General features: G+C 42.5%; 5 protein-coding genes across 5 annotated transcripts; 2 read left to right on the top strand and 3 right to left on the bottom strand.

The window, feature by feature from the left end:
• Nucleotides 1–36: 36 nt before the first annotated feature.
• Nucleotides 37–1,436, bottom strand: ndufaf8 (NADH:ubiquinone oxidoreductase complex assembly factor 8). The gene is made up of 3 exons (XM_054599341.1): nt 1,177–1,436; nt 387–497; nt 37–299 (listed from the first exon to the last, which is right to left on the bottom strand). The coding sequence occupies exons 1-3, from the start codon at nt 1,255–1,257 to the stop codon at nt 279–281; spliced, it is 213 nt and encodes a 70-aa protein (XP_054455316.1). The 5' UTR covers nt 1,258–1,436; the 3' UTR covers nt 37–278.
• A 208-nt stretch (nt 1,437–1,644) lies between these two features.
• Nucleotides 1,645–7,775, top strand: tepsin (TEPSIN adaptor related protein complex 4 accessory protein). Its single transcript, XM_054599328.1, has 13 exons — nt 1,645–1,729; nt 2,194–2,266; nt 3,571–3,662; nt 3,818–3,911; nt 4,019–4,086; nt 4,185–4,266; nt 4,554–4,625; nt 4,755–4,943; nt 5,119–5,305; nt 5,456–5,569; nt 5,680–5,758; nt 5,855–5,989; nt 6,083–7,775. The coding sequence occupies exons 1-13, from the start codon at nt 1,691–1,693 to the stop codon at nt 6,749–6,751; spliced, it is 1,893 nt and encodes a 630-aa protein (XP_054455303.1). The 5' UTR covers nt 1,645–1,690; the 3' UTR covers nt 6,752–7,775.
• A 555-nt stretch (nt 7,776–8,330) lies between these two features.
• si:dkey-21c1.1 (uncharacterized protein LOC100150256 homolog) lies at nt 8,331–10,276 on the bottom strand. The gene is made up of 3 exons (XM_054599329.1): nt 10,083–10,276; nt 9,486–9,591; nt 8,331–9,172 (listed from the first exon to the last, which is right to left on the bottom strand). Exons 1-3 carry the CDS (start codon nt 10,097–10,099, stop codon nt 8,915–8,917), a joined length of 381 nt encoding a protein of 126 aa, XP_054455304.1. The 5' UTR covers nt 10,100–10,276; the 3' UTR covers nt 8,331–8,914.
• Nucleotides 10,277–11,684: 1,408 nt separating this feature from the next.
• LOC129091613 (archaemetzincin-2) lies at nt 11,685–14,654 on the top strand. Its single transcript, XM_054599300.1, has 6 exons — nt 11,685–11,979; nt 12,307–12,480; nt 12,649–12,777; nt 13,133–13,296; nt 13,473–13,649; nt 14,035–14,654. The coding sequence occupies exons 1-6, from the start codon at nt 11,691–11,693 to the stop codon at nt 14,182–14,184; spliced, it is 1,083 nt and encodes a 360-aa protein (XP_054455275.1). The 5' UTR covers nt 11,685–11,690; the 3' UTR covers nt 14,185–14,654.
• A 685-nt stretch (nt 14,655–15,339) lies between these two features.
• Nucleotides 15,340–18,802, bottom strand: LOC129091716 (monocarboxylate transporter 7-like). Its single transcript, XM_054599413.1, has 5 exons — nt 18,565–18,802; nt 18,293–18,436; nt 18,045–18,173; nt 16,240–17,214; nt 15,340–15,497 (listed from the first exon to the last, which is right to left on the bottom strand). Exons 1-5 carry the CDS (start codon nt 18,800–18,802, stop codon nt 15,340–15,342), a joined length of 1,644 nt encoding a protein of 547 aa, XP_054455388.1.
• Nucleotides 18,803–19,105: the final 303 nt, after the last annotated feature.

Consider the following 19,105-nt stretch of genomic DNA (forward strand, 5'->3'; position numbering starts at 1 on the left):
CTGTTGGTTTGTGTTCAGACAATAAAGACAGATAATAAACGCAATGTTTTATTCACCTCAGTATATTACATTCAGTCTTTAATATAAAAGAATGTAGCAGAAATACTTTTCAACACATCACACGTCCAGTTTATTTACAGTTCCTAGTAGAGGAAGTGTTCTGTTTTCAAGATCCAGCACAAGAAGTCGATCAACACTTTGAATTCCCGTCTTCTCTATTCACAATTGAGGTCCATTCAGTGAATTTACAGCTCCAACAAAGCCAGGACAGTTTTCATTCATTTGGCTTTTTTCTTGGCCTGTAATAAAGATTATAACATTTCAATCATGACCGTCTACCACGACTGCGTAAATCCAGCAGGAGGATTACTGACTTTATCACTTACTGCAGTTGTAAAGCACGTCTTCAATGCTTCAAATTCCTTGGCACACATGTCCTTCCTCAGCTCCTGTCTGCCTTTTGTGGTAGCTGCCACACACTTCCCATACGTTGCTGCCTGAATCACACACACAAGTTGACATTAGACGAAGGAACACAAATCTTTTTCACTGATGGTGAAGGAAACACACATGTAAAATGAAAACTCTCCCCTCTTTTATTCTACTGTGTCTACTCTGCTGACCTCTTGTGTCTGTTTTTTTGCACACCCTTGGCCATTCTTACTTCCTGGTTTCTTTGAATCAAAAATTTAAGTCGCATTATACATAATGTGTGTGTAACCTGCATGCATATAAATATACTATGTCATCTTTCTTTATTGCTGCTTTGTTTTTTGCTGTATTTATTATTCTACAAATGTTTATCCTACGCTTATTGATCATTTCATCTTTTTTCATACAATTGCTGTTGGTGTTATTGCATACAGGGGAACTGCATTTCATTTTGCAATCCTGCTTTCAGTTATGACAGTAGAGCTTAACCTATCCACCCACAGCTAAACCCAAGCCTACATATATTAATAATAATGGAATCAAATAAAAATACATAATGACTATGAGTGAGGTGGTATTTAACTACACAAACAATGTCATCCAAAAGTCTGATATCTACCTTGTACTTAAACTGTGTTTTGTAGTAGCATAGGCAGTTAGTTGGAATTAATTTGAATTTTTCAAGACGTGCACAAAAATTGCACAGCACAATGTCCCCTGCTCAGATATGATAGCAGTGCTTACCTCTCCTGCACACTGTGCAAAAAGCTCAGGGAAAAGTCTCATTTTCTCTCGACTTCGACTCCAGGCATTTGAACCAGACATGGTTGCTGTTCAGGCGTTAACGCAAATCCTTTAGGTGTTTAAGTATATGGAGAGATAAACAGACGACACTTCACAGTTTGTAAAATGTACTAGCAAACGTATTAAGCTGTAAATAAACAAGTATACATCAACTCCTAGACGAAGCTTTTCTGTACACCATGGACGGCGCCATATTGTTGACCCTGTCATCAAGGAAACGTCCAGCAGGGTGTTCAGTGATGTGATTCGCTCCCGTCCCCGTCAATCAAAGTGTCAGCTCTAGTTTTCCCGAAGCTGATTCGCTGTCTTTAGACCGTAGGCGTCACCTGAGCGCCAATAGACTTTAGGATTGCTGCTTGCTGTCCTGTGATTGGCTAGCTGTCACCTCGATTACCGCCTTCCCCTCGTACCCCTCAGAGGAAGATGAGTAACCCGCAGCCAGGATTGCTAAATCATGGCAACATTCATGGAACGACTGGCTTTCCTTCAGAAAGTAAGTGCTGTTTACGGTCATTACTTTTTGTGAATGCTAGTAAACAGCTGGACGGAGCATGACGAGGTTGACGTACGTTAACGTGTCTGCTTGTATCTGTTAAGTTGTGCTAGCACTAGCTTGCTAGTAGCATGCCAGCTAACAGTAAGAAGACACTCATTTGGGAATTGCATTTCATGTCATTTTCCTGTTGACCTGCCAGCTTGTTTCGTTGAAGTCCTAAAGCAGCAGTCCTAAAGCAGCAGTCCTAAAGCAGCAGTCCTAAAGCAGCAGGCTGTATGTTTATAACAGTCTGTTTGGCTAAAGCTAACCTGGTACTCACATCCTGGTGTCGTGGTTAGAACAAGGGGTGTTGTGTATTTGGTTATGGACTGTTCAATGCTCATGGGATACAAGATAGTCTTTTAGTGTCAGCTTGAAACTTGTATCACATTTTGTCTTACCATATTTTCCACCAACTGAAGGTCCCAACTCTGATGAAGGCTACAGCAGATGATGAAACCCCCTGTCCTGGGTACCTTTTCCAAGATATTGGAAGTATCCTTTTGCCATCTTCTGTTGTGAACAAAGGGTTGACATCCATTGATCAATTATATTTTTAACATAGCAAAGCTCAGTGACACATCTCCCTTTTTAATGTAACGCTCTCTAATGGAGAGTGACCGTTCAAGTCGTACTGTTTTCCAGAAACCCTACCAATAAAAACTCTTCAGGGAAAATACCCCCAAGGTACTTGAGTCCTACAAGTACCTTGGGGTGCAGATAAACAATAAACTGGACTGGACACACAACACTGATGCCCTCTACAGGAAAGGACAGAGCAGGCTGTTCTTCCTGAGGAGGCTGAGGTCCTTCAATGTGTGCAATAAACTGCTCAAGGCATTCTACCAGTCTGTGGTAGCCAGCGCCCTCTTCTTCGCTGTAGTGTGCTGGGGTGGTGGCATCAGGACTGGAGATGCCAACAAACTTAATAAGCTGGTGAGGAAAGCCAGCTCTGTGGTGGGTCTGGAGCTGGACAGTCTGGAGTCAGTGGGTGAGAGGAGGATGAAGGCCAAACTCGGAGCCATCCTGGACAATCCCTCTCACCCTCTCCATGAGGAACTGTGGCAGCTGGGCAGCTCTTTCATCCATCGGCTGATTCTGCCAAAGAGCAGGACGGAGCGCTTCAGACGCTCATTTGTGCCCACTGCCATCAGACTGTAACAACAGCGGAGACCACAGTCTGTCAACATGCTGACCAGCCCCCCCCCCCCCCCATGTGGATATACTGTACATTTTTATTTTTATTTTTATTCTTATTTCTTATTTTTGTTCTATCTTTATTTTGTTGTATAGTATATGTATTTATTGTCTGTGTAGTTGAGCTGCTGCAACACTCGAATTTCCCCCATGGGGATCAATAAAGGAATATAATAATAATAATAACTGTGTGGGAACCTGTACATGGTTTAAATTTGGATCCTAAGCAGGACCGGATTGTAAGTTTATTATCATGAGCTGGATCCACAAGAGTTCATGATATAAACATGGTAAATGGACTGTACTTGTATAGCGCTTTTCTAGTCTTCCGACCACTCAAAGCGCTTTTACATTACTAATCATTCACCCATTCACACCCAGTCATACACTGATGACAGGGGCTACCATGCTACGCCACCTGCCCATCAGGATCTATCTAATCATTCACACCCATTCATACACATGACAGCAGGACAGTGCTCTTCATAGTAATGTTGTTATTTTCTGGTATTCTGACCAGGGCAAAATCACCTTTCTCAAATCAGACATACTGAGTCTCTTATGCTATGATTGTAAAATCCTTAACCATCGTCACACTGTAGAAATCTCCCATGAGTCTTCAGGTTGCGGTCAGTGTTTGTTGGAGTACCTTCTGGAGAGGTTGCAGGTGGAATCCTGTCATGTCAAACTTAAGGTGAGAACAGTGATTATTATCCTAGTTTCTGTCTGTTATCTAAAAACTGTGTAGTGCCGCTGTGACATAATGTATAAAGTTTTAATGTTAGTGATTTTCCTCCCTTTCCTGTCTGTGAGTAACTCGAGGTTCTGCTAATGTCGCTGGTGTTTTAGGTGCTGAAGATCTTTGTCCATCTTTGTGGTCATGGCTCAGACCATTTCCTCACAGAACTTCGAAGGAACTCCACCTTCATCCAGCAGGCATCAGGTTAGACATTGGTTACTTTTGCTTTTAGCTCTATTTGACTGTTATCACTCTGTTGCCACTATGTCGTTCTGAAGATTCACTTGCTGTCGGGTGTTTTGCCTTTTAAGTTTACAGCGGCCCTCCTGATCCTATCCATGGCACAGCATTGTACCAGAAAGTGAGAAATACAGCACAGGTGAGCCTTGGCTGTAGTCAATCATCATGTCAATCATATATCTGTGACAGCAAGGCAAACACCCTCACTTTTTACTTTTTTCTATTTTCTATTTGCAGGAAGTGGCCAGGTTGCTCTTCACAGATACAATTTCCACCAAAGATGGAGTTTCCCCGCTCAACCTAGCCCCCATAACAATGGGTGAGTGATAGGTAATGATTCATTTAATAAGTGCCATTAAAATCTTTACTAAATGCCAGGTACAACCTCGCATGTGCTTTCACTTATTCTGGCTAATTAGACTTCTGCTCAGATTGAATTTGGGCACAGCTATACTGGAAATAATGTGACAGTCCAAAGAGCAGGGCTCATCATTCATAAGTGAAAACACCTGAGCTTGAATGATTAAAATAACTTGCATCAGGTTATTAGTATTTTGTGAACTTAAAGCCCTGAGTACTAGAAGTCTCCTGTGTCTTTCTGTCCAGGTATGGGCTCAGCGACTTCCCACAGGTCAGGAATGCAGGGCTTTGGATACAGTCCAGGGAAGCAGGGGACAGGTGAGGGATAAATACTGACACACACACAAACACACACACACACACGCTGCACACTGACACAAATACAGTCAAGGTTATTGTCTTTGTAAATTTCTGTATATTTCTGTCTTTACTTGCTCCTCCCATCAGCCAGTGATTCACTACTGAATAAGATCCAGAAAGCTGCAGAGGTAGTGGCCAGTGCTGTCCTTCCCCCAACCGAACACCAGGGCATCCGTCTCCATGACAACCATTACCGGGCAGTAGTTGCGCCGTCCGCACCCATAGAGGTGGCAGTGCCTGCGTGTGCCTATAACCTGCCTGCTCGCACACCAAAAGGTGAGCCGTTGTCGGTGTGATGGAAACGTGGACTTAGGTTTTCTTAAAAGAAAGCTTGAATCTAAAAAATGTATTTGTGTATGAATCATGTACCAGCTCACTTTGTGGCACGACTTATTAGAGTCGATTATACATTTATTTTGACCCCTGGAACCACCGCGTGTCTCCACGGCAGCATTGACCCAGCGGTGTCCAGGGCAGGTGGGAGGCGGCTGGGAAGAGACCGACAGCGGCAACAGCTCCTCTCACAACTCTTCTCAGGATATCGCAGCAAACAGCCAGGCCTCCGTGGGCAGCAAGTCAGCCGGTACCGGGAGCCAATCGGGGGCCAGTAGAGAGAGCAGTGGGGACCTATCAGAAAGGTGAGTGCCAGAGTCGACTGATTTAACCAGCCATTTCCTGCCTAAATCACATCGAAGTCATATTGGAGAAGTTGTGTAGTCTTTTAAATGTTCAGTGTTAGTTTTCTCGCTTTCTCCAAATCTTTGTCTCACACAACTTCTGGTCTTCAGGGTGGAAGCCTTGCAGTTGGGGGACTGTGGCCAGGAGATGGCGCTGATCAGCAGACTGACTGAGGGATCCAGAGTTTTCCTGTCCAGAGAGGAGAGCCAGCACTTCATAAAAGAGTCAGTGCATCTAAATTCAGACTAAGAATACTGCTGATTCTCCATTTATTAACTGTATTATTTGTCTGTGTTTTTTTTGTGGTAAATTTCTCTCTCATTTGATCTGTCAGGTGCTCCATTCTCAACTGTGAGGTCGTAGTGGAGTTGCTCTCAAGCAGGCTTCAAGATCCGTCAAACACTATTCAGATGGTAACAAATGGTTAAGATTTAATGGAGATCCAGGGTTTCTTAATCATAGAATGCAATCCTAATATAAATATATTTTATTTTCCTCCAAACCTGCAGCGGGTACTGTGTGCTGTATCATGCCTCCTGACCTCTGACCTCCTGTCTCTGGAACAAATGTTTGGAGCAACACAACGAAGGCTCCGCCAGCTGAGTGAGGGGGCTTCAGGACCTGTGGCCAACAAAGCCACCAAGGTAAGAGAGACCTAAAGAGAACGCCTCACAGGGTTCTCAAATTATTAGGGTGAATTTATTTTTAACTTTTTTGTTCTTATCTCCTCTTACCAGATCCTGCGACAGTTTGAGGCTCTGATGGGTGGATCTGTACTCGCTCCGAGGCAGGATACAGCAAACAGCAGCCATCAGGCAACAACTAATCAGCTTACCACATCTACACACTCAGACCCTCTACTACTTAACCACTCACCTGGGAATCAAGACCTCATCTATAAACAGCCTGACATCTCACCCACCGGGGTCACCCAACCACCAAATCACCCATCTCCCCACTCCAGTCTTTCCTTGGCCCAGAGAGACCTCTCAGGGGAGCTGATGAAGGACTGCGATGATGAAAAACGTTCTCCCATTTTGCACGAGTTAGTGCAAAGCCATCCGGAGCCAGTCAGGACTGCTGAGGTTAAATTGGTTGATGAGGAATCAGAGCTTAACACAAACGGGAGCTCTCCCCATTCAGCTGAGCCCCAAAGCGAGCAGCCCTGTCTGGGCAGACTGACGCTGTTCAGCGGTATGGAGCTGGTGACTCAGGGGAGGCCCCTGTGTTCAAGAGAGACGTCCCAGACAGAGACGGGCAGGACGGGCGACAGCTTAAGGGAGAACCTAGCTGTGCATACCAGTATCGGCACCAGTAAAACCAGTGATGACGCTCCTTTAATTTGCAATTCAGTTGGATCTGAGAGCAGCCAACCAGTATCGGCCTTCTCATTTCTCAACTTTTGACCAACGTTGTACAGCTGGAACTGTCACAGTTAAGCCAATGATGTCATCATGTATATATGTCTAGAAAACTATTTAATTTTATAAACCAATAAGCTTAGAGCTATATATAAACAGCAGATTAAATTGATGGTTGGAGTTTTATGTTATCGGTATGGTGCCTCCTTGGAAATCGATTTAAGCAGCAGACTGGGCTGAGAGACAGAGATTTAGGACACATAACTGTTGTCCTCTTAGAGTGAGTGCAATATACAGTTGGCATGAGAAACCCCTCAGCTGTCATATGTGAGACGGGTCTGTAAGCTATGTTGCTGTTTGTTGGCTGAAATCTTGTATCTTAAAAGTATTAAACAAGAATGCTTGCCTTGAATTACAGGTTATTATTGATAGTTGCTTTATCTCAGGATTCCGTTTAGCTGACTAACAACTCCTGCGCCTCTGCAGCACGTCCTAAACCTCTGAGGGAGAATCCCTCCATTTGTAATTTGCACTACAGTTGCTTTTCTAATGGTCTCATAAACCTACAAACGAGAGTTGTCTTCCATATTTTTGGTACTTAGCCATTGTCAGTGTAAATGTTACGAGTGCTAGTTTACAAATGATTTATTGTCTCCAGTGTATTGATTAAAACAAACTCATGAGTGGTTGTAGGGTGCATGATTAAAGACTAGTGGATAACTAAAGGAATAATTCCATATTGAGATATTTTGTGTGCATATCTTGTGTGGCATTAAACTGCCATCAGCATAATGCAAAATAAGCAATTTCATGAGCGGTTTGTTTTTGTAGCCAAATACAAAGCAGATTACCTTCCCTATCTCACCATGACTGTTTCAGTTACATACTCCACTGTGGAGTTGAGGACTGTGGAATGTGGTACACACTACATGCCAAAATGGGAATCCAACCTACAGATATGAACAATGAACGCCACTGATGTATTCTGTTTCAGTGAGCACAAGCTAAGCTGTTGCATAAGCTGAAGAACAATAAAACCTGCTGTGTTTTTGTTACAGCACTAACTACTCCACAAATGAGTCTCGTTATGCTCTATTTAAATGGTATCAGCGACATGTTGCAGGCATCACTTTCAGGAACGATTTATTTCAATGTCAAATTGATTTGAAAAATTACATTAAATATGAATTACTTTCACATCTCATTTTATTTGCAACACAGTGTACTGGTCATATTTAACCATACAGAACCAAGTATGGCTGACAGGCGTATGACGCATACACACGATGTGCAAAATGTTGAAGTAAACGCATGGTTACAAACTGATTTAGAGAGCTTCTTCTCGAGGCTGTTTTTGTTTGACGCACTGTGCTGAGCAGTACACTGCCTGAGCCGCAGACTCCGGTGCCTGCTCACAGCTCTATAATTAGCCTGGACCTAATCTGAGGTTGGATTTTGGTGGTGAGGCTCATGAAGAATCTCTGTTCCATTACCTTGAACCCACTGAACTGCCACACCAAAACCTTCGTCGTAGTTAAAGTAACTGGAAAATACACTATAATTTAACTTCTACTTTGGTTTGAGAAAACAAAGAAGGCCTTAAATGTTATTTTATTGGATTGTTTTAATAATGGTCCTCTGGATCGAATCCATCGGCCTCAATGAACTTCCTTTGTGAGCGGGATCGCAACCTCTCCCACTTCAGACACAAACATGCGGCTGACCTCCCCAGCCGAGAGTAAACAGAATGAGAAGTTATTGAGTAAAGTGCTTAGCTTTATTTAGTTTCGCAAGCACTTTGGATCGACGCACATTTCTTGAGATTAGCACCAATGACAATGTTCACACATCAACGCACGCAAGTAAAGAGAATGATTCCTCTTTATAAAGTGCACAGGGTGCGTGCACACGCGCACACACACACACACACACACACACAAACATACATACACATCAATACTGCACAGAAAAACCACAGTGGCTGGGCCATGGAACAGCAGATGTGCTTATGGTCTTGACAAATGGTACAAATGGTGAGGTGGGGATGAGCCTTTATGCCCAAAATCTGTAAACCTCCCCACACGTCATCCCCTTCCCCCCTGACCCAAATGTCTTCCTTGAGGCTTCTCAAGGAGGAGCCACTGTGCCAGTCGTGTCAGCACTGATGGGCGAGGGACAAAAGGTCAGGAGAGGGATCGGAGGTCACGGTCATGTTGAGCCTGGACGCCCTCTGGTCTGAAGACTACTGAAGTGCGCCTCCCGCAGGACTTTGTTGATGTGGTCGTAAGAGACCCTGCTGCCATCACCATGGAAACCGTGCTGCAAGGAGATACCAGAGTCTTCAGGCTTTGGGCTGAGGGAGCCCTGGGTGATGCGGTTGTTCTGGCTGTGTATGCATGGCCTGGTGGTGGCCACTATTGCTCTCTCTGGACTACTGATCCCATTACTGCTGTCGCTGCTGGAAGACTGTAAAACCAGAACAGAGATGGGCTCTGAATTGTAGCTTCACGGATGGATGCAAGATGCTGTAAATAAAACATTCTGTGCTTTTCCTGACAGTGGTGCATTGCATCGCATGTATTTATACACATGATTTCACACTGCTTGCACTGTCTGCAGATCTCAAAAGGCTCTACATCAGATGGAAAATAAATGACCTTGGCGGATTTATCCTCCGCCAAAAGATGACTTATTTTCATCACACAATTAGATGAAATCTGGGTAAAGTCACATCTGTATGATGGTCCACAGTCGAACGTAAAGATCAAGTCAATCTCACCTCTGAATCCAGATCTGACAGGAGAAGGCTGGGACCCCCTCCTGACCTCTTGGCCTGAGAGCTCAGCTGTTGGTCCTCCTCCCTGTCACAGCTACGGAGTCGTTTCCTGTGCAAAACAGAAATGGAAGGAGCATCGAGTAAAGGACAGTTAACTGAACATAAAAGTGAAGGAGAGAGTGTGACAGAAAAGAGGCAGGCAGGCAGGGGGGTGGGGGGAGAGATTGGGAGGAGAAAGGAAGAGCATCAGAAAGAGAGAACATGAAGAGGAACCAAAAATAGCAACTCGCACTCAGGCAGTTATATGATCAGACATGTGGCACTCCCATTATGAGAACACATTGATTACTATGCTATCCCTGGGGTGCATATATAGAGACTACACATAGTGTGGACAGAACATTGATACTGCATTTAAAGACTCAATCGTCCTGGTATTAGCTTTTGATTACTGTAATGGATGCCTTAGTTACAATGCTGCATTACAGCAGTGATACAGACATCAAATGTATTATTGTATGTAATGATTAGCCTGTATTAATGAATCATGTGTAAAAATTAAAAATTAAAAAAAAGAAAAAAAAGGGGTATTCATGTTACCTGTTGTCTGTCAGCATTTCTGCAGTGTTGCAGTTTTTTTTTGGCTAAAAGAAAGGTTGACACTGCCTTTGTGCCGGATTGAGATCTCTTATTGTAAAGCTTTGGTTCCGTTAAAGCTCCACGACCATTTCGTAGAAACTCAGCCTGGCAAGCTCGCTCTCATCTCATCAAAAAAAAAAAAAAAAAAAAAAAAAAAAAAAAGTCTAGGACGTGCTAGTGAGCGATCCCCAGCCGGCTGAAGCACAGGACCCCCCCGGTAGGAAAGCACAAAACCCTCCGCTGTGTGCTGACGTGAGTTCAGACCTGTCACCGGTCCAAGTCCGGTCCGCCCTGCCTACGCCTCGGTGCTGCTGCTGGGCGTCTGGAAGCTAACCGGCAAGCTGCTAGGTGTTCTCGTTTACGCAGTGATATCTCGAGAAATCCCCGGCATGACGGCCAGCTAGCCCGCTAGCTGCTACCGTGCGACGTTGTGTCAGCTAACGCTAACTACTCCAGCTAACCACCGCCGCTGCACCAGCGCTACGCTCACTGAAACTTCTTCCGCTTTCGTAAGCCGTCCTCTGCCGTTGGTCGGAGTTAACCGTCGCAAGTACCGTCACCTGACACAACTCAGTTGCAAGAAAACTAAATAAGTTTTGAAATGGTTTAATTTTGTCCGAATTAGGATAAAGTGATCATACGAGGTCGTTAGGCGTGCGGTAGCCGCCAGCCTGTCTTCTCCGCTGCTCGTCAATGTTTCCCCAGAAGAGCTCCACCCCTCTGTTTACATGACGTCACCAGAAGAAGTACAAGGCGGAAACGGATTCCGGTGTCGCCATGGTGTCGCCATGGTGAACTGGTTTACGTCTGTAAATTGGATCAGATTATGCTTTTTTTTTTTTTTTTTTTTTTTTTTTTTTACGAATTAATCCATTAATATGTCGTGAGAGAGATTTTGAGTGACGAGGAGAGTTTGCATTCACGAAAGGAAGAGTATGCACACATATACAAATAATGTGTGAATGTTTAGTTTTTTAATTTCACTTCTGCTACTTTAAATACCCTCCCTGTGCAGTATTTTATACACTTTTATACATTTCCGTCCAATATCATATTAAGTGTATATTATATTGTTTGATATCATCTGTAACATATTAAACATTTTCTTTACTAAGCAAGCTCCAATTTGACTGCTACAAAGGTCACATGATATTACATGACATTACATTACAGTCATTTAGCAGACGCTTTTATCCAAAGCGACTTACAATAAGTGTATTCAACATAGGTATTCAAGAGAACTGCTAGTCACCAGAAGTCATAAGTGCATCTCCTTTCTTAAACAAGCATCTAAAAGCATAAACCAGAGCAAAAGTACATAAACAAACTAATACGAATACAATAAGTGCAACAAACTAATACAAATACAATAAGTGCTGAGTGGAAGGCTCAGGGTAGTACTTCTTCAATGACAGCATGACAGGGCATTGGTCAAATAATCGTCATAAGCATAAATCCATAGGTTGTAGGGGATAAAAAAATAATCTCTATGTGGTAGCAAAGCCATGTTGCATATTTCATCCTGACTTCATCTGTAACCATGTCACTGCTGTAAATCTCTCCTTGCAGATGAAGGTGATCCAGCACTCTGTGGAGACACTGCAAAGAGCTTTGGTCTCCAACCGCCAGGACTTAGCTAAACTTTATAGACAGTACACAAAAGAAGAGAGGCATCTTCTGGAGGAAGGATTGCACCCAGGGCAGCCGGGCTCCCTTTTCCAACCTATCAAAGTGCACTCTGACTCAGACTGGGTCTCTGCTCACCCTGAGGAGCCTCAAGACTTCGAGAAGTTCTATAGAGACCATTTGCGCAAGACCCCCAATGCAAGCCACAATACTATCTATATTCAAACCATAGGTGAGCATGTTTGTGTTTAGTGGGGCTAGAGCCTCTGTAATCCTCGGCCCTCGTGAAGTGTGTGGGTAAATTTGGGAAAATAATGCCCATTGTTAAGTAAAGGAAATTTAAGCATGTGCATATTTGCTATTTCTCAGTGCCAGTTCAATAACTTATAACCCCTGAGCACTTAAAGTAAATGTAACATCCTTTCACTAAATGACAACCAAATTCAAGCTACATTGTAGGTTATACAGATGGATAAGGCATCTACAATATGTTATACAGGGCACTTTGTGCAGCATGTTACATAGTTGGCTGCTCTTAATTCTCCTTTGTTTCTTGTAGGTTCCTTTGGGGTTGCGGCGGCAGAGACAGACCAGTATGTGGAGTGGCTCAGAGAATACTGCCAGGCCTTCTTCTACGGGCTTTCTGTCAAGTTGCTGCCGGCGGTCACTGTGCCCGAAACAGGATGCTCTTTCAGGGTTAACAGTAACTCGCACAACCTTCAGATCCTCACTGGTAAGTTAGGGAGTCCATCACTTTCACTTAAAGCTAGCCTTCATTGTACCATATATCTGTTGGGGGGGGGGATTTTGCCAGGCTCCATGTAGAAAATGCAAGAGGATGAGTCCAGCTCGCCTGTGTATGATTTTGTTTTTGTTATTATTGTTTTCATGTGAAATTTAGGTGACCTGCTGCAATTCCTGTGGAAGAGGAAACCAAAAGATGCTTATTGTATTGTTGGAATCACAATGATTGACCTCTTCCCCAAAGAATCCTGGAACTTTGTCTTCGGAGAGGCTTCTCTAAGCATGGGTGAGATTTGTACCACAAAGCCTTTCCTAAGAAAATATAACTTTCTATGTGATTTATAATGATTGAGGCTACCACTCGTAATAATAACGTTACTATGCAACACAACATACTGTTAATTTGCTGTTGAAATACCACACTAAATTAGAGAAGAGAGAAACATTGCTTCATAGTAGAGGAATATTTTTTAACAAAGTCAATCATACACTAACTTTTTATTCTCATTAGTAGTCTCTGGTCGCGTGGTAATGTGGGTGAGCTGCCACTAGATGGTGCTAGGTGGAAAACACACAATCAAGGAGAGGTTTTTGTTTTTATTACCTACATCTTCTCGGTTGTTTCTCAACTGTGCTTGCAGGAATGGGTGTTTTCAGCTTTGCCAGGTATGATGACAACTTCTACAGCCAAAGTTATGCTGGGAGGCTGAAGAAAAGGCTCCAGCCAAAACAGGGGGACTACTCTGTGTTTGACGGATATTACACTCCCCCCATCACCAGCACACTGCTGCTTCGATCCTGCAAGGTTTGTAACAAACACTCTCCACCACTCACTCAATTTTGTACTATGAACTATTGAGTGGTCTTGCCAAACATCCTCAATCCCTTTACTTTTGTATATACTGCTGATAAAAACAGTCAATACTGCTGGTTGTTTTTTGTAAGAGAACCTGATGAAAGATATCTATTTATTCTTTACAGACAATGACCCATGAGATTGGCCATATGTTTGGAATAAAGCATTGCCAGTGGATGAGCTGTGTCATGCAGGGCTCCAACCACCTGGAGGAGTCTGATCGTAGGCCACTGGATTTCTGTCCCATCTGCCTTCGCAAGCTACAGGTCGCTATCGGTTTCAAAATGTCTGAAAGATACAAGGTAAAAAACATTTTTCATGGAAAAAGATTGTGATGATAAACCTAAATTCATCTATTTATTATTATTTTTTCATCGTTTACAGTAAAATTAAGATGCATGACAGTGATACCTAGTTAAAACAGCACCACCATCATGTCATTCATTCAGGACAGTTTGAATTTGAACCACACTTATGTATATTTCAGTACCAGTAAATAAGAACCAGTAGTTTTCCAAGAATCATCTATACAAATTAGCATACATAAAGGTACTTTACACCTTCCCTCCTGTTTTGATCAAAGCTCACCACAACATCAGATCACAGATTAAAGCAAAGACACACTCAGATGCATTTATGTTATTTTTTTGTACATCCTTTTAGTAAAAGTTTAACTGTGGTCCACAGGCCTTACTGCACTGGATGGAGGGAGATCAGAGTCCAACATCCAGACAAGAGGAGGCGACTGCCTGTCAGTCTGTGCTCCACCTTTCCAAACCCACTGAAGCCTTTCAGACATCCAGAATGTGGCTAAACAGGTGCCTCAACATACTGTGAGAAAGATGAACGACTGTACTTGTTAATAAGTCTGGATAAAATCGGGATATAAAAGCAACAACTCTGACCAATTCATGGATAGCATTTAAAATATTTGCTTAACATTTCTGCTGCTATTAGAATACAAATCAGAATCCTTATTTTTCTTGACCCTTACATTAAATTTCAGGACGCACACAAGGCCCACTAGAGACGTAATAAGGTGTATATTGTATTGATTTAAAAAGGTCAAATGGCCCTTGTGTTTCCAGGCAGAATGAAACGCCGAGTTCAAGTAAATGTGTTTTCTGGATAGAAAATGAAGGTTGCAATATGTACATAAAATATTTTTATGTGAAAGTATATCAAATCAAAGTTATGTGACAAAAACAATAGCAGTTGAATGAGTTGCTTTTAAGGTTGAAGCATATAAAAACAAAACATTTAAATGTCATTAAGTGGTTCGGATCACTCTTGCGTTATTATGAACACATTTTCAGTACAAAAATAGCTTGATTCTGACATCTCATATCACATAACATTGATTTGTCAGCTTGGTGACGGTTTGATTAAAAATAAAGACTTTGAATGACATCTCCTGAGCTTTATGTATTTTCTATAAAACATTACAGAATCTGTGCAATTTATCGTTCTCACAGCTACATTTTTGAATCACAGCTTTTCTGGCAGTGTGAGGTATTGTTTGACGTTAGGTAATAAGTTCATCAAGTATTAGTGTTACGTCTTGCCTTTTGAACATGTCCATACTTTGCAGCTATACCTGTGCGCTAAAGCAAGACTACATCAAAAGCTTTACTCACTTTAAGCTAATTTAGTAGTCTAACTTTTTAAAATTTTAAGAACATTGACTCTAGAAAATTCACTGTTTGGTACATATGGTAGGTATGGCACAACATATTACGTAGTAAAAACTCTAAAGAATGCTCTCAGATCATAAACACTTTTGGTCTTTCTATTCATTGTGTCACTTCAGCCCTTTCCAGCTGAAGTCTTTAGCCAGCATTTCACCCTCATATGCTTGATCTTATCAGCTGAAGCAAAACGTATGACGTCCTGGACATCTCTTGTGACCTCCATCTGGTCGTCATCCTGATGACTGTCAGTTCTTTTGTCCTGTTTGTCCACCACATTCTGTTCCTCAGAGCCCCCTTCTCTTTAATGTATGTCTTCAGGGCGTTTTGAATTCCTCCTCCTACAGAGTAGTCCTTTCTTAGCTGGTTTTACCAAACCCAGGAACAGCGCACTAAGTCCCATGCCGACAGCACAGGAGTAGAAGGCTGATCCATAGTTCTGAGTCACATCCACCAGCACACCTGGGGATAGAGAAGAATTAAAAAGGGGCACTCCAACAAATCACTTGACATGAGGATTACAACCCAGCCTGTGTAAAACAGTTGTATAGTGCCTCCTGTGGCTCTGTAGGGGGCTGAGAAAATAACCCTGATGATGTCACAGTGATGTCATCAGGGTTATCTCAGTTTGGGCGTGGAGACTATGAGACTAGATTTGTTTAACATAAAGCCTGTGTTACAAACTGAAGGTGTGGAGTTTACTACACACTTACAAGAAAGGAAAGGTCTAAAGAGCTGCATTATGGGAAATGTAGGATTTGGTGTGGATATTTAGCCTTTCACCTTTTTGTTGATCTGTCTTCCCCAAGTCCCTTAACTTTATAGAAGTTAAGTACTAAATGGTGGAGTAGCTCTTTAAGGCAGACAACAGTTATTCCATTAGAAAGCTTCTGAAAAAGATGATAAATCAATAATATTAGATGTAATCTGATCTTTAAGACATATATTAGATATATATCCAAACTAGACCTCAGAACAGCATTAATGCAGTTACTGTTGCTGTGCTTTAAATCATTGCCTTCCATTCTTTCTCTCTCTCTCTTGCTCTCCATCTTTCAGCTTTGATTTTACTGTTGACATGTGCACACAGTCAATGGAAAATCTTATCTGAATCATCCTTGTGTGTTAAAAAGATAAAAGCTGTGGTAAAGTGAAACCATAACCTGTATTTAGAATAAACTCATCACTATAAGATGTCTCTTACCTCCCAGTGGGGGTCCAGCCAGCCCAGCAAAGCTATGTATGAACACATAGACACCAGCAGCTGAAGACATCCTCTCTATGCCCACCACATCGTCCTCAGCCAGCATGGGGATGTGGCTGCATGCTAGGGTTCCCATAAAGAACCCATAGAAAGAGCAGCACACAACCAGACCGTAGAACTCCATAGCCAAAGTTATTCCTATAAGAACCGCCGTCATAGCAATCACACAAGCCAGAAGCACAAGCACCTTCTTCTTCCTGAACCGCTCCCGTGTCAGCATCCATCCAATAGAGAATCGGCCAAAGATTTCGGCCACAGCCATGATGGAGAGCATGTAGGTGGCGAGGTCCCGCTCCACACCTCGACTCACACTCAGCTCGATGATGTAAAGCTGAGGGGCGAAGAAGCCGAGCGTAGCGAACAGTCCGAACAGAGAATAGAGGATGAAGCTGCGCTCTCTGAGGATGGAGAAATCTAGAAGTTTTGAATTCTTTGCTGATTTCATTCCCCCATCTTTCATCACTTGTTTCTCTGCATCTTCGCTCTTTTTCTCCTCCATTTCAAATTTTCTTATCTCTGCCATTATGTTTTCCACAGACTTCCTAGCTTCTTTGTGCATCAAGGTCTTCTCCTCCGGGCTGCTGTGGTCTCTGTCCTTTAGAGACTGGGCTCCATAGTTCCCAGTGATCACAGAGCCTCCGTTTGGTTCATTGTCGGGACTATGGGAGTGTTTATGTGCATGTGCGGTATTGTTTATTATAGAGTCCTCTGGATTTGTGCCCTCGACATTCTCTGATGTACTAAGAGTCTCCAGTTCCTTTGGGGACAATCCGTCAGTCTCTGTCTCACGGGTCGATCTAGGTTTGATAATGATTGGCCGAAGCAGAGCACCACAGATGATTATGATGCTCTGCAAACCTCCCATCACTGCCATGGTGTGTCGCCAGCCAATATGGTCCTTCAAGGCAGAAAAGGCTGAGGGGAAAGAGGAGGTATTAAGTGAGTATTCATCAATAAAAATGCATGCACAATAATGTCATAATTGTGGAGGGTTCGTGATGTGACTTGTATATAACAGACTGTTATGGAAATGAACAAAAGAAACAGGAGACATGACCTATTAGTGCCGTCAGTGTTCTCTACATTACAGGATAAGGCTATCAAAGCATTTCTGTTAGGCTATTCTCAACAAGTCCAATTAAAGGACTAAAATCAACAATGTCTTGGTCTGTTTCTCAGTACCTGTGTTTGGCTCTTAGACCAAACCTAATGGTTCCCACTATAGGCTTGAAAACAGGTAAAATTGCAACGTTTGATATTGAAAAAAGGCTAAATAATTTCGTAGAACAGCTGGGTATTGGTGTTTGTCAAAGATTACACAAACAGGAATAAAGCGTCTATTTGTTCGGGACTATTTTCAGTATGTGGGATTGACTCAAAATAAACTAAAGTGCCCATGTTCAAATCAGTACAAGTGTGGCTATTGATGTTTTTTTAATTGTTTTTAAGACAACTACCCAGATTAATTGTTAATGGGATCAATTGATGGTTGGTTTAAGTCTTTTCTTGGTCATTTTTGAAAGTAAGAAAAATGTATAATAATGCTAGACTTAGCCTTTAAGATAGTCTCTGAATCTTCTAACAAAAATGTGTTTTTTATACATTGTCTTTCCTTGAGCTTTCCTGTCACTAAATAAATTGTACAAGTCAACCTGTCTTAAAGAGTTGGTTTTCCTTAACCCCCATACAAACGCTTGCCTTTTCAAATGTATGCATAAAACATCAGTGGAAGCCATTGCAATCACCTGGTGCTAGGGCGAACATGGACAGAGACTCTCCAGTGGACGCCACGGCTGTGACCAGAGACCGCCGGCGTGTGAAATACTGGGAGAGGATGGTCACAGTGGGCAGGAAGGTCAGACAGTATCCAAAACCTGGACAGTGGAAAAGATTCAAGCTTTTAAACTGTATTTCAGCAAGACAAGCCGCTAAAAAGCAAGCCCAAAGAGAATATTAGCTTAACGTGATGTTCAAATAGGGAGAAATGAAATACCTGCAATTAAACCATAGGTGATGTACATTTGATGGATGGAGCTGGTAAAGCTGGTTGCAATGGTACCGGAGGCAACAAGTATTCCTCCAATCATAACAACAACTTGGAAACCAAAGCGGTTTGTCATCATAGCGGAGAGAGGACCTGAGGACCCATTACAGTTGTTCAATATAGACAACGGACCAGTGATTGTCACAACCTCATGATCATTTTCTATCTATAGTCTGTACTATACCTGGTTGCTCCCACAACACCCCATTAGCTGTACTCACCATTGAAGGTCATGACAAACACACAGATGGAGATGATCCACGAGACCCGACTGTTGGTCTCTCCAAACTCCTCCATCAGGTCCTGGAGGAAGATGCCAAAGATCTTAATGGTACCATAGGTGAAAGCTTCCACCACGAAGAAGGCCACAGCAACCACCCATCCCCAGCCTCCGTCAGGGGCTTCTTGGTACACATTGGGCCCCAAGAAACGTGTCCCCTTCACTCCACACAGTGCCATGCCCTGTAAAGAGAAATGGCAGAGTGGGTAAGACATTTTTCAAAGTTAAAAACAAAATAATCTAGCTGTGAATCTATAAAGTCATGCAAAAAAACAAAAAATATTTTCAACCAGTAAAAACATAAATATAGATCTTGAATTAGAGCTTTGACTTGGCAAAACGTTGTTGCTGATATCAGTAATGATTATCCAGTCTGGCAATTAAATGTTAAAATAACTTGTCATAGTTTTTCCGTGTAAGAATTACATTGCAGAATCCAGAATATTCATTCGAGACATCAAAAATACAATTGTAGATATCCA

Source organism: Anoplopoma fimbria, chromosome 5, assembly GCF_027596085.1.
Source record: "Anoplopoma fimbria isolate UVic2021 breed Golden Eagle Sablefish chromosome 5, Afim_UVic_2022, whole genome shotgun sequence".
Classification (NCBI taxonomy): domain Eukaryota; kingdom Metazoa; phylum Chordata; class Actinopteri; order Perciformes; family Anoplopomatidae; genus Anoplopoma; species Anoplopoma fimbria.